At 38.0% G+C, this 12,696-nt stretch overlaps 1 protein-coding gene across 1 annotated transcript in view; it reads right to left on the bottom strand.

Moving 5' to 3' along the window:
• Positions 1–403: 403 nt before the first annotated feature.
• LUZP2 (leucine zipper protein 2) overlaps positions 404–12,696 on the bottom strand; it is a 437,054-nt gene continuing 424,761 nt past the window's right edge. The window contains exons 9-10 of the mRNA XM_007447947.1: positions 1,263–1,340; positions 404–502 (exon numbers count right to left, since the gene is read on the bottom strand). Of these exons, the coding sequence (XP_007448009.1) occupies positions 404–502; positions 1,263–1,340 (177 nt within the window). The remainder of the gene's footprint in view (positions 503–1,262; positions 1,341–12,696) is intronic.

Below are 12,696 nucleotides of genomic sequence, written 5' to 3'. Positions count from 1 at the left end.
TGCGGTATAAGGGCCTCTCACTGTTGTGGCCTCTCCCGTTGTGGAGCACAGGCTCCGGACGTGCAGGCTCAGCAGCCGTGGCTCACGGGCCTAGCCGCTCCGCGGCATGTGGGATCTTCCTGGACCGGGGCACGAACCAGCATCCCTTGCATCGGCAGGTGGACTCTCAACCACTGCGCCACCAAGGAAGCCTGGATATCCATTTTAATTAGGTTATTGCTTAAGGATCATAATTGGCCTGGAATCTTTTGGAAAATTTGTAGACTACTATATAAAGTTACATAAAATTGTGAAAAAGTTGCATGCTTTAAAAACTTAGTATTTCCATCAAGCTTGTGGTCTAAAAAGAGTATGAAGACAATAGCAAATGGATGTTTTTAATACAGTTTCTTGGTATTTACAGTCATTTTTTTTCTCTATTTGCCTTCCCTTCAGTGCTGGTCAATTGTTTTCCTGGGTTTTTTTCCTCTTCACATTCAGTACAAGGAGGCACTGGCACATTCTGTCAAACAATACGGAAAAGACAATTAGGAGAGTCAAAATAAAAATGTTGAATGTAAAAATTAAAATCCTAACAGAATAACTCATGTACCTCAACAAATATCTTACAGAAGACCAATGCCAGGCAGAAAATAAGTGTAAATATGTCAACACTGCTACTTCTTGAAAGCACATAAAATATTTTCCACAAAAGGCAATATTTCAAAAACTATTTTGAGAAAACTTTGGTCAAACCATTCAACTCTGATGAATCTAATCCCCAGATTAAAAATGTGTTAAGTAAAATGAATCCTAATAATTGCTATGATGTAATACGTTTGGTCAAATACAGAACAGTCCAGATAGAAGTTCAGAATTAAGCTCCTGAGTTGTTTCTTTGTTACTTGTTTTTGTGGGGGATATGTACTTCTTTCTTCCTTCTCTGCTTTCTCAAGTCTTCTTTTTATCTTCTTTGTCCTATAAAGAATATATGTATAATTTTTGTTCTCTGTTTACTTTTGTTTTGCTTCTTGGTTTCTGGGGAGGGGTGAGAATGCTCCCTTGCCCTTGTTCTTCTAGGACCTCAGCAAATCAAACCAAAAGCTTAGTGGCAGGCACAGTGGTCATGGAAAGGTCCAGAGGCAATAGGTGAAAGATGTGTCTTGTATTAGGCAATACAGCATCCCTGCTTTAGCTAAAGCAAGAGAGAAAATCATGGAACCCAACAGCTTCAAAAAGTGCTTTCTGACAATCAAAACAAACAAACAAACAAAACCAAATACCTGTGGGACAGGTTCTGATTCTGCAGTGTCATTGCTTGCAGGATTTTCTTTGTGCTTCATTGAACAGGTCGTGCTCCCCTGTAAAAGCTGCGATTGAAAATAGGTCAATGAAGTTAAATTAAATGAAGGGAGGGAATAGAAAATCTCCTTTGAAATCTTCCCATTGAAAACTTCCTTCACTTTGAGACAAACTGAAAGGGCAAGCTAGGGACAAATTTATCACAACATTAGTGGGATCCCAGGGAATGGGCAAGCATTCATAGTCCATTTGGGAATATTAGTGATGCTTATGACAGTCGGCTGCTACAATAAAAGCTCAATTACAATGGAAAGTTCTTTCTTTGCAAAAATTTTTAAAAAGGAGAGAGTTACAAAACTACTATATTCTATATCCGTGATGTGTCTAGACTCTAGGATCTAAATATGTCCATGGTCTTTATGCCTGCCGGACATCAATATTGCAAGCCAGGAAACAACTTAAACAATATGATCGTTGTAAAAAATTAATAAACTGGAATCACAATTAAATAGAGTCAGGAGACCAGACTCACACCTTGCAGCAATAGCAGAGACGAACAAAACGAAGAAAGACCCCTCTTCTCTCCTGGCAACAACTCAGCCATGCAAAGCTATGAACTCTTTGTTTACTGTAGCCCTTCCAACTTTCTTTTCCCCTCTAGGAAAGAATTCTTTTTCCTTTGCCTTGTGGGCACTTGCACCTTGCTCACCATGGTTGCAGACCCCAAATTGTAATTCTCTGCTGATCCCAAACAAACCCATCATTGCTGAAGAAATGTCTGCCAGTCTATTTGTTTTCAGTCAACATCATCAATCTGTCTAGCAAAAAACTTCAACATCTTAAAAAAGATTATATTTCTGGGAAGAAGATCATATATTTTACTAACCAGGAAATCTCATCTTATTAGCCTCAATAGTCTTGAAGAAAATGAATTACCGGCAGCATATTCCAGTTGCCCTTCATTTTTCATTTTAACCAAGGTTAAAATATTGAATTTTCCTTCCCTCCATCCCTCCCTTTCTTTCTTCCTTCTTCCTTAGTCTGCCTTGCCTCCCTCCTCCTTTCCTTACTGCCTCTCATTCTCCCTTCATCTCTTCCTTTTATTTTCATCTTTTTTATTTTAAAGACATTTTAAAGTAACTAACAATTGTTTAATGTAAGAATATGTACTGTTTTTTAGTGATTTTTCTGTAATCCTGTCCCTGTATAAAACGTATAAAATGGAGACTGAGAGTTTAATAGTTCATGGCCACTGTGTAACTCTAACCTTGAACAAGTCAGTTTCTTTCTTTGAAGTCAAACAAGGAGGATACCTAAGCTGGCTTTGAACTCTAACTTTCCATAAATTCTAGGAGTGGATGATAACTAAAGAAGTTGCATATGAGATTTAACCTACTCCAATTCAAATCTGAGAGCAAAGTCATTTGCACATGCTCCCGATTCTTGCTCTACATGGCTCTTAACTGAACACTACATGGCTCTTAACTGAACACTCATGTTACTTTACCCTTCTGTGTCTGTGTAATATGCTCTTTCCATCCACCTTCATAAAAGTCTCTCTTCACTGGGCGATCCTGAAGACCAGCTACTTGTTCCCTCCCTAGCACAACATTTTCACCACTAGGTAGGCTCATCACACTCTCCTGTTCTAAAGGTACAATGCATTAGCACACTTAATGTTTTTATATATATATGCATGTCTGACTCTTTGATATATTGTAAGTTCCTTGAAGATAGAGGCTACATGTATCAGCCCTAGATCCCAGCTAGATGCCTATTAGATAGCAAGTGGTCAATATCTAATCACTAAATAAATAATAAATGAATAAAACAAACATTGGCTATGAAAATATTTCAGTCCTTTAGAATTTTCATAAATGCCTGAGTTTTTCATATGAGATTTAGTTATATTTGATAAAAGCTCCAAAATGGTTGCGCATAGCCCCTTCTTCAAAATAAGCCTATAATATAGTGGAAAAGTAAGACTATAACTATAATAATAGAAATCAGTAGTCAAAACCTTGAGTGCCTTAGTCCAAAGAATTTTAGGCATCTACACAGAGGAATCTTCTATACTACCTAAGAATTTTTTTTCTTTTTATGTTGTACGGGTTTGAGTTAGACCTAGAAACTAAAATTTCCCTGGAATATTATAATTGTTTTGTTTTTACTGTAATAATACAACTGACCTTTGTTTTTATTATACTTGCTTTCGGCCTTGGGGGAAAAAAAACTAAAATAAATGTACTAAATCAAGCTCAGAATGCAGAAAGTAACCTGCAGAATGTAAGGTTTCCCAATATATATTTTGGAATAATGGAGTTCATAAATCACATAAGTTTGGAGAAAAAGTTTATCTGAACATTAAACAGTGGTATTTAACATAGTTCTTCTCAGAGCCTTTAACACACAATTTCTTAAAGCTTTCGTCTTGAATGATCTGCTCGCATAATCATATAAGGTGCTTGTTAAAAAATAATACTCCTGGGTGATAATCCAGTCCTATGAATATAGGGCTTGCATTTTTAATCAGCAATCCAGCAATTCAAATGCACAGTGAAATTTGAAATCCACTTCTTTGTAGTGTACAAATGCATTATAAATCTCTTAGGAGATATGATATAACCATTTGCCAAATCTATTTGACCCCCAAACCGTTTTTTGTGTATGAATTATTACTTGAGGTCACTGTCATGAGAAAGATACCATGGGATTTATGGTGGAGTATGTCCTTTCATTAATGCAAGCACAGCTGACTATTTGAGACAAGTCTTTGATCATCTGAACAATGAATACTTATTAAATTTCAACAGTAAAGAAGATATTACATGGCTGGAAGACAGCTCCAAACTTTTTTGATATTTTGATCTTATAATGAACACAACCTTTAAATTTATTTTTTGTATACCTCACAGGCATTGTGGAAACTTCATGAGATGGGGTTCATAAAATTCCTAGTGTTTCTCAGAAAGGCAACAGATATAAGCACTCCTGAAGGTACACGCCTTCAAAACACTCTCTCAATTAGATAAAATTCAACCTGATGAGTATAGTGCCTATTTCTAGAAACTCAAGTAATAAAATATGAAGAATGATCAGGAAAGTCTGCACAGATTCAGCTACTTCAGTGTGCAGCTCACCTATTAATTATACAGGTGACCTACGGAGGACCACAGCTGGATCTGTAAATTATGAAATGGGATGAGCCATGAACATATCTTTATTAAAGTGATTACAAGCTCTTTCTCACATATACATCTTCCCCAACACCACCAGAATAACCAGTTTGTTTCTGTGCTTTGGGCAACAAACTACCATCTGACAAAATGTTATATTATGGCCACAAAAGTAGGCAAAGTAACAACAAATTTAGTTGAGACAAGCCCTTTTAATTATTTACCCCTGTAGGAAAAAATACATAATCCTACCATGGTGGGGCAGACTCTAATACTGGGGTTTCCTTAATAATTATCAGGAGTCACGTGCAAATGAATTTGAGTCCCAACTCCATCTCCCACTATCTCTAATAATTGCTGAGAGCCATCCGGATGTGACAAGTATCCCTTGAGCACAGCCAAGGGAACCAGCACAGCTGTTGTCTACGGATGAAGCTCAGCCTTTATAGAATTATAATGAATATTACTAAAGGGTTTGACATTTATTTGATCTGTGTACTTCTTTGTTTGTTCGCATGTGGTGACGGAGGATTAAAACCTAGGGGAAGGCATGTAGAGTCCCTGGGAGATGGTAATTCCCGATGGAAATTTAGTAAAACCCCTTGGGATGAAGCATCAGGGGGACAAAAAAGCCCCTTAACTCCCCCACCATTACCTACTCCCCGTCCTCCAAGATGGGAAAGAGGATCAAGCATGGGAATGTTTAGATTGAAACAGCCCACATTAAAAGAGAAGATGGATATTAATGCTTGGAAAGGGCAACTTATATTTTGCCAGTATGTTTTGCATGAAAGCAACATATATATATAAAAGTTGAATGTCCTCCTAAGCAACCTAAGATTTATGCATAAAAGAAGTTACTTGATAGAAATTGCTTATGCCTTGCTAGAATATAGAAAGTTTTGTGTGAACTAGTGGTAATTTTTTATTAGATAAGAATCTAGAACTATACCAGGAAAATAGTTAGGCCCTTTGAATGCTCAAGGACGGAACAGCCTGTGTGTTTTAAGATTGTATTAGCTCACTGTAACCACAAGACCTGAAACAAAGAACGAAAGTTCTGCCAGACGTTTTGAGAAAAGAAAACCGCAGGGGGACATTGAGCAACCATTGTTATGAGAAGGCTGAAAAAAGAAAGCATTCATAATATTGTGTTATATGATTAGATAATCATTAATGTAACCATGAGAATTTGTTGAAAAATCAATGGTGTAATAAGAGTTAAACAAAATATAAAAAGGGCGTTTTGCGTGGCAATAAAAAAAAGGCAAGCATCTCATCTGACTCTGGTGTGAGTGTATTTTCTTTAATCGCCGACTCTGTCCTCCCTTCGGGTTATCCCTGCACTGCCGAGGCTGGACCGCGGCAAATAATGAACACTGAGGTTCCAAACTTTAGTATTTTACAGAAGAATAAAATTAAACACCAGTGACAAACAAATTTCGACATTAGAACAAATAAACCATCAAGCAAAACACACTGCCATTTTTCAACAATATTTCAGAAAAGAAAAAACATTTTAATACTAAAATTATATAAAGGATCCAATGTCAAAAGAAATTGTTTTTGAGACGCAGAGAGAGAGAGAGAGAGAGAGAGAGAGAGAGATTGGTTCATGGAAAATCTGCTAATATTTTGTTATGTGACTATTAAATGTCTATTTTCTACATTCCTATACTGTTGAAAACTTCATAACAGGGCAATACTTGTCCTGCTTGGAATGATGGTAGGAAATACCAATTTAACCTCAATTTTCCCTCATTTGTAAAATGGGGATAATTCAAAATTTTGACATCAAGTGACATGACACAATGTAGGTAACTCAGCTAGGTGAATGGAGGAAAGAGCCCAACTCAGGTTAGAATTGCTTTAGCCCTTATTTGCTGTATACACTTGGGAAAGTTACTTCATCTTAAGGAGGTTCTGACTACTTATCTGTAGGGTAGGCAAAATGATCCCTACCTGACAGGATTTTTGGAAGATTTAGATTAAATAAAACTATAGAATGGTTCCTAAAGGAGTATTGTGCACATATTAGGTGCTCCTCTTAGGACCTTTCTCTAAAACTTTAAATGAACTCAAAATACTTAATGCAAATGCATAACTGGGCAACCTGAAATTTTACCAAGAAAAAATATCTCTGACAGTTAAAAAGGCCAACTCATTCTTCATATTTAATTAATATCTGGGACAAGCTGGAGGCTAAAATCAAGCATGATTTTCAGAATACTGTAAAGGAGAAAAAATGGAATTAAGTACCAAGATTTTTAGAAACATAAACACATTTTGGCTAAATTTTTCTCTCATGTCACTCTTGTGTACGAAATGAGTTTTTTAATATTTATTACAGAATGATACTTTAGTACTATTTTCGTTTGTTTGTTTTTTTGCTGTACGCGGGCCTCTCACTGTTGTGGCCTCTCCCATTGCGGAGCACAGGCTCAGGCTCCGGACGCGCAGGCTCAGCGGCCATGGCTCACACTCCGCGGCATGTGGGATCTTCCCAGACCAGGGCACGAACCCGTGTCCCCTGCATCAGCAGGCGGACTCTCAACCACTGTGCCACCAGGGAAGCCCTTTAGTACTGTTTTAATATTAAAAAGGGCAGAAACTAGAAAAGAAGTTCAAAGATTAAAAATATAATGCTGAATCAAAGTGATGGCTCTGAATTCAGTTAACAGAGGAACAAAGGAGTGGGAGAGAGACAGGGTCTGACACTGATGCTCCCTAACCAGGCTCCTCTAGGCAAGTCACATTACCTCTCTGAACCATAATTCTTCATCCTTCACACAAAATAGTTAAAATTTTGAAACATGAAGCCCTGTCTAACTTCATAGTTTTATTCATTTATTTAGTTTTAACTAATTAATGTATTTATTAATTTATTTTTGGCTGCGTTGGGTCTTTGTTGCTGAGTGCAGGCTTTCTCTAGTTGCAGTGAGTTGGGGGCTACACATCGTTGCACTCCACGGACTTCTCATAGCAGTGGCTTCTCTTGTTGCAGAGCACCGGCTCTAGGTACACAGGCTTCAGTAGCTGTGGCACATGGGCTCAGTAGTTATGGCTCATTGGCTCTAGAGCACAGACTCAGTAGTTGTGGTGCACAGGCTTAGTTGCTCTGCAGCATGTGGGATCTTCCCGGACCAGGGCTTGAACCCGTGTCCCCTGCATTGGCAGGAGGATTTTTTCTTATTTTTTACTTAACTTATTTTATTTTATTTTTAAAAAATTTTTAGCTGCATTGGGTCTTTGTTGCTGCGTGTGGGCTTTCTCTAGTTGTGGTGCGTGGAGGCTGCTCTTCGTTATGGTGCATGGGCTTCTCATTGCTGTGGCTTCTGTTGTTGCAGAGCACAGTGTCTACGTGCATGGGCTTCAGTAGTTGTAGCACGGGGGCTCAGTAGTTGTGGCACAGGTTCTAGAGCAACAGGCTCAGTAGTTGTGGCTCACAGGCTTAGTTGCTCCGCAGCATGTAGGATCTTCTGGGACCAGGGCTTGAACCTGTGTCCCCTGCATTGGCAGGCAGATTCTTAACCACTGTGCCACCAGTGGCACATAATTTTAGATATTCATAATTTTAGATATTTTGGAAAAAGTAACTTCATAATTTCAAAACTTATGAAACTTCATAATTTTAGATATTTTGGAAAAATATTTACAAGCATCTGTTAAGATGAGTATTTTGTTTGGTGCTGAAGGAAATGTCAATACTTTTATAGTCTCTGTCCTCAAATTGCTTATTATCTAATGCAAAATGAGAACTTTATACAGATAATCAACATGCAAGATGGACTGTGATACAGGATAAAATATGTGTATAAACCAAGTGCTATGGGGACCCAGAGGTGAAAATCATTATGTCTCAGGGAAGGTAGGAGGGGTCAAAGAGTTATTGACCAATTTAACCTTTGTATTTGCACATCACTGTTTGGCGAATTTCCTTATAATAATTATTAACATGCTTACTGGGTTATTTGTATTTTCCAAATTATAAGTTAATCGTTATTCTTATGGTTTCTATATGATTCCTGATAAGAAATAATAATTAAGTTAACATTTTGCATGCTTTAAATTAAGATGTTATAGGGCTTCCCTGGTGGCGCAGTGGTTGAGAGTCCACCTGCCAATGCAGGGGACACGGGTTCGTGCCCGGGTCTGGGAAGATCCCACATGCCGCGGAGCGACTAGGCCCGTGAGCCATGGCCGCTGAGCCTGTGCGTCCGGAGCCTGTGCTCCGTAACGGGAGAGGCCACAACAGTGAGAGGCCCCGCGAACCGCAAAAAAAAAAAAAAAGAAAAAAAGAAAATTAAGATGTTATAGGAGGGTAAACATGGAAATTTATTATCTAATGTAAAAAGCAGAAATTTATTCTAAAGCCCTTAGGAAACTATCTATACTTCCCATGTAATCTGGAGGCATGCCTTTTCCTTCTTAAAAAAAAAAAATACCACAGTAGCACAATGAAGAATGCCTTGTATGAAGCCAAACTTTTCAGATGGTCTGATGGAATGTAGCCCAGAATGACAATGGTATATGGTCTCTCAGCCCAATTACAGCAGGGCATGACTTGCCTAGAAAATTTTGTTAAGCTAATGTCTGCCGACGGCTCATCAGGGCATCAAATGCCACAGAGTGAATACTGGATATAATTGCAAACTAGGACTTTTAAAATCTCTGCCAAAATTGTTTTAGCATGAAAATGCTGGCATAATTTTCTACTCGCAGCTCGAGATTTATTTCCTGCACATTTTCTCCTCTTATTTCCCTGGACATTGCTTTGCTGTTGAATAAACTCCCTTTGGTCAGGGACTTTTAAGCAGGTGTGATGGCAAGAATCTGAGCGAGGAGTGCTTCCAATGCTAAACATAAGCCGTTGCTGCCTTTCGGTTCCTCAGCACATTAAGAAAAGTTAAGTGTGTGCTACCTAGAGGAGTCAGAAACACTGTAAAGCACACCTACATTGAATAGTAAGTCTCAATCCCTATGTGGAAATTAAAATAAAATGTTCAATGTCTTTAATTCTTGATATGCTATTAAACAATATGAGGCACATTTGCAAACTGCAGGAAAATGGGATGAAGCAGGTACATCCTTTGCTTTCTCCCTGTGACTCCAAAATTACCATTGACGCAAAGCTGCTTTCAAAGGAATTTTTTTTTTTTTTTTTTGGGGGGAGGGGGAGCCTCTCACTGTTGTGGCCTCTCCCATTGCGGAGCACAGGCTCCCGATGCACAGGCTCAGGGGCCATGGCTCACAGGCCCAGCCGCTCCGCGGCATGTCGGATCTTCCTGCACCGGGGCACGAACCCGTGTCCCCTGCATCAGCAGGCGGACTCTCAACCACTGCGCCACCAGGGAAGCCCTCAAAGGAATTTAAACATCTCCAAAACTGATAGTCCAATATGCTGTTAAGCTTTAGGTGATCCATTTCGTTTTCTATGTCTACTAAGAAAAGGGTAAAGAAATCCAGTGGCCATTTTCCTAGGTGACCCTGCCTGGCTGCATAGGGCAGGAAGTGGAACAAACCCACAAAGCTATCTAAGAATATGCATGGTCTCTAATTCCAAGTTTAGGACCTTGTGCATACAAGATATTGAGACCTTGAGTATGAAAATTGCAGAGCAGCTTTTTTAGACTGAACTAATAAGGACATCCATGATAAAACTGAACACTGTGTATTTAATATCTATGATATACAATCATCATGATAAACCTGTAAGAAATCAACATTAAAGTTTCTCAAAATATTTAACAGGAAATATTGACGGAAGAAAATCTAGCTGGGTTTATTCAAACGATACACATTCCTGGGCTCTGTCCCAGATCTACTGATGAATAATCGGTGGGAGTGGAGCCTTACCACAAGCAGTTTTACAGGCCGACCTGATGAGTCATAGGCAGGCAAAAGTTTGAAAATCACTGACATCTATTTTATAGAAAAGGGATCTGAATAACAAAATCACTTGCCATACTGACGTGTTAGGAAACAGCAAAGTGGTAAATTCCAGGCTTTCTCTACCATGTTATTTAGTCTAGGGTATGATCAACAGGAATGAAAATGAATTACCTTTGCTATTTATTTACTAAGAGATTGCATGTGTTCCCATCAGCACTCAGTGAGGTTGCTGATGATCACAGAATCCTGCAATACAATGGGATGATCCCATGATAGTTCTTTTCCTCTACTCTAATGCTTCATTTCCTGACTACATCCCAGAATGGCTGTTTTTCATTATCCAATCATATAATATACTATATTCTCTATTCTAGGCTAATTCTATTTTCAGATGCTTTTCACTCAGTTCACTTTTATGTTTAACTGAAATATTCTTCTCCTTATAGTTATTTCCACCAGTTGCATCTGTTTGTGTCCTGGAGAGTAAAAGTGAACAAGACTAGATTTTTTTAATGATGGCCGTTCTAACTGGTGTGAGGTGATACCTCATTGCAGTTTTGATTTGCATTTCTCTAATAATTAGCTGTGTTGAGCATTTTTCATGTGTCCATTGGCCATCTGTATATCTTCTTTGGAGAAATGTCTATTTAGGTCTTCTGCCCATTTTTCAATTGGGTTGTTTGTTTGTTTGTTTTTGTGAATTGTTGGTACACTTTGGAAAATAAGCCCCTATTGATTGCATCGTTTGCAAATGTTTTCTCCCAGTCAGGAGGTTGTCTTTTTGTTTTGTTTATGATTTCCTTTGCTGTACAAAAGCCTGTAAGTTTGATTAGGTCCCATTTGTTTAGTTTTGCTTTTATTTCTATTGTCTTGGGAGACTGACCTAAGAAAATATTGGTACGATTTATGTCAGAGAATGTTTTGCCTATGTTCTCTCCTAAGAGTTTTATGGTGTTATGTTTTATATGTAAGTCTTTAAGCCATTTTGAGTTTATTTTTGCATGTGGTGTGAGGGTGTGTTCTAACTTCACTGATTTACATGCGGCTCTCCAGCTTTCCCAGCACCACTTGCTGAAGAGACTGTCTTTTCTCCTGTATTTTCTTGCCTCCTTTGTAGAAGATTAATTGACTGTAGGTGTGTCGGTTTATTTCTGAGCTCTCTATTCTGTTCCATTGATCCAAATGTCTGTTTTTGTGCCAATGCCATGTTGTTTTGATTACAGTACCTTTGTAGCATTGTCTGAAGTCTGGGAGGGTTATACAGCCTTATTTATAATATCCAAGACATGGAAACAACCTAAGTTTCCAGGTGAATAAATTATTATATATAGAGGAATGTATATGAATATTATTCAGACATAAAAAAGGATGGAAATCCTGCCATTTGTGACAACATGGATAAACACTGAGGGGATTATGCTAAGTGAAATAAATCGGGGAAAAAAAGACAAATAACATTATCTCACTTACATATATGAAATCAAACAAAACAAAATAAACCGATAGAAACAGAGCAGATGGGTAGTTGTCGGGGGCACGTGGGGGGATTGGGAAAGTAGGTGAAGGTGGTCAAAGGGTATAAACTTCCAATTATAAGGTGGATAAGTCTGGGAATATAATGTACACCTTAGTGACTATACTTAACAATACTGTATTGTATATTTGAAAGTTGCTGAGAGAGTAGATTTTAAATGTTCTCACCATACACACACAAATTAACTGTGTAAGATGATGGATGTGTTAACTAACCTTATTATGGTTATAATTTCACAATATAAAGATATAGAATATCACTACTTTGTGTACCTTAACCTTACATAGTGTAATGTGTCAATTATATTTTAATAAACTGGGAAAGAATTAGAAATATTATAAAAGCAAGAAAAATACACAGTCTAAGGAGATAAAAAAGCAATAAAGCCAGACTCAGAAATGGCAAATGTTTTGGAAGTATCAGACTGGGAGTTTAAAAATAACTGTGGCTGATATGCTAAGGACTCTAAGGGGAAAAGTGGACAAAATGCATGAACAAATGGGTAATATAAGCATAAGATGGAAAAATCTGAGGATCAAATGGGAATGCTAAAAATAAAGCAAAAAAACCCACAAAACACTGTAACAGAAATGAAGACTGCCTTTGATGAGCTCATCAATATTCTGGACATTGCCCACTGAAAAAAATCAGTGAACTTGAAGACAGGTTGATAGAAAGGTACCAAACAGATGCAAAGATAAAAGGGTTTAAACATTGGACAGAATGTCCAGAATTGTAAAACAATTAGAAAACCTGCAATGTAGGGGCTTCCCTGGTGGCGCAGTGCTTGAGAGTCCGCCTGCCGATGCAGGA

This window comes from Lipotes vexillifer, unplaced genomic scaffold, assembly GCF_000442215.2.
Source record: "Lipotes vexillifer unplaced genomic scaffold, Lipotes_vexillifer_v1.1 scaffold1624, whole genome shotgun sequence".
NCBI lineage: Eukaryota > Metazoa > Chordata > Mammalia > Artiodactyla > Lipotidae > Lipotes > Lipotes vexillifer.
This window is presented reverse-complemented; position numbering and strand designations above follow the sequence as displayed.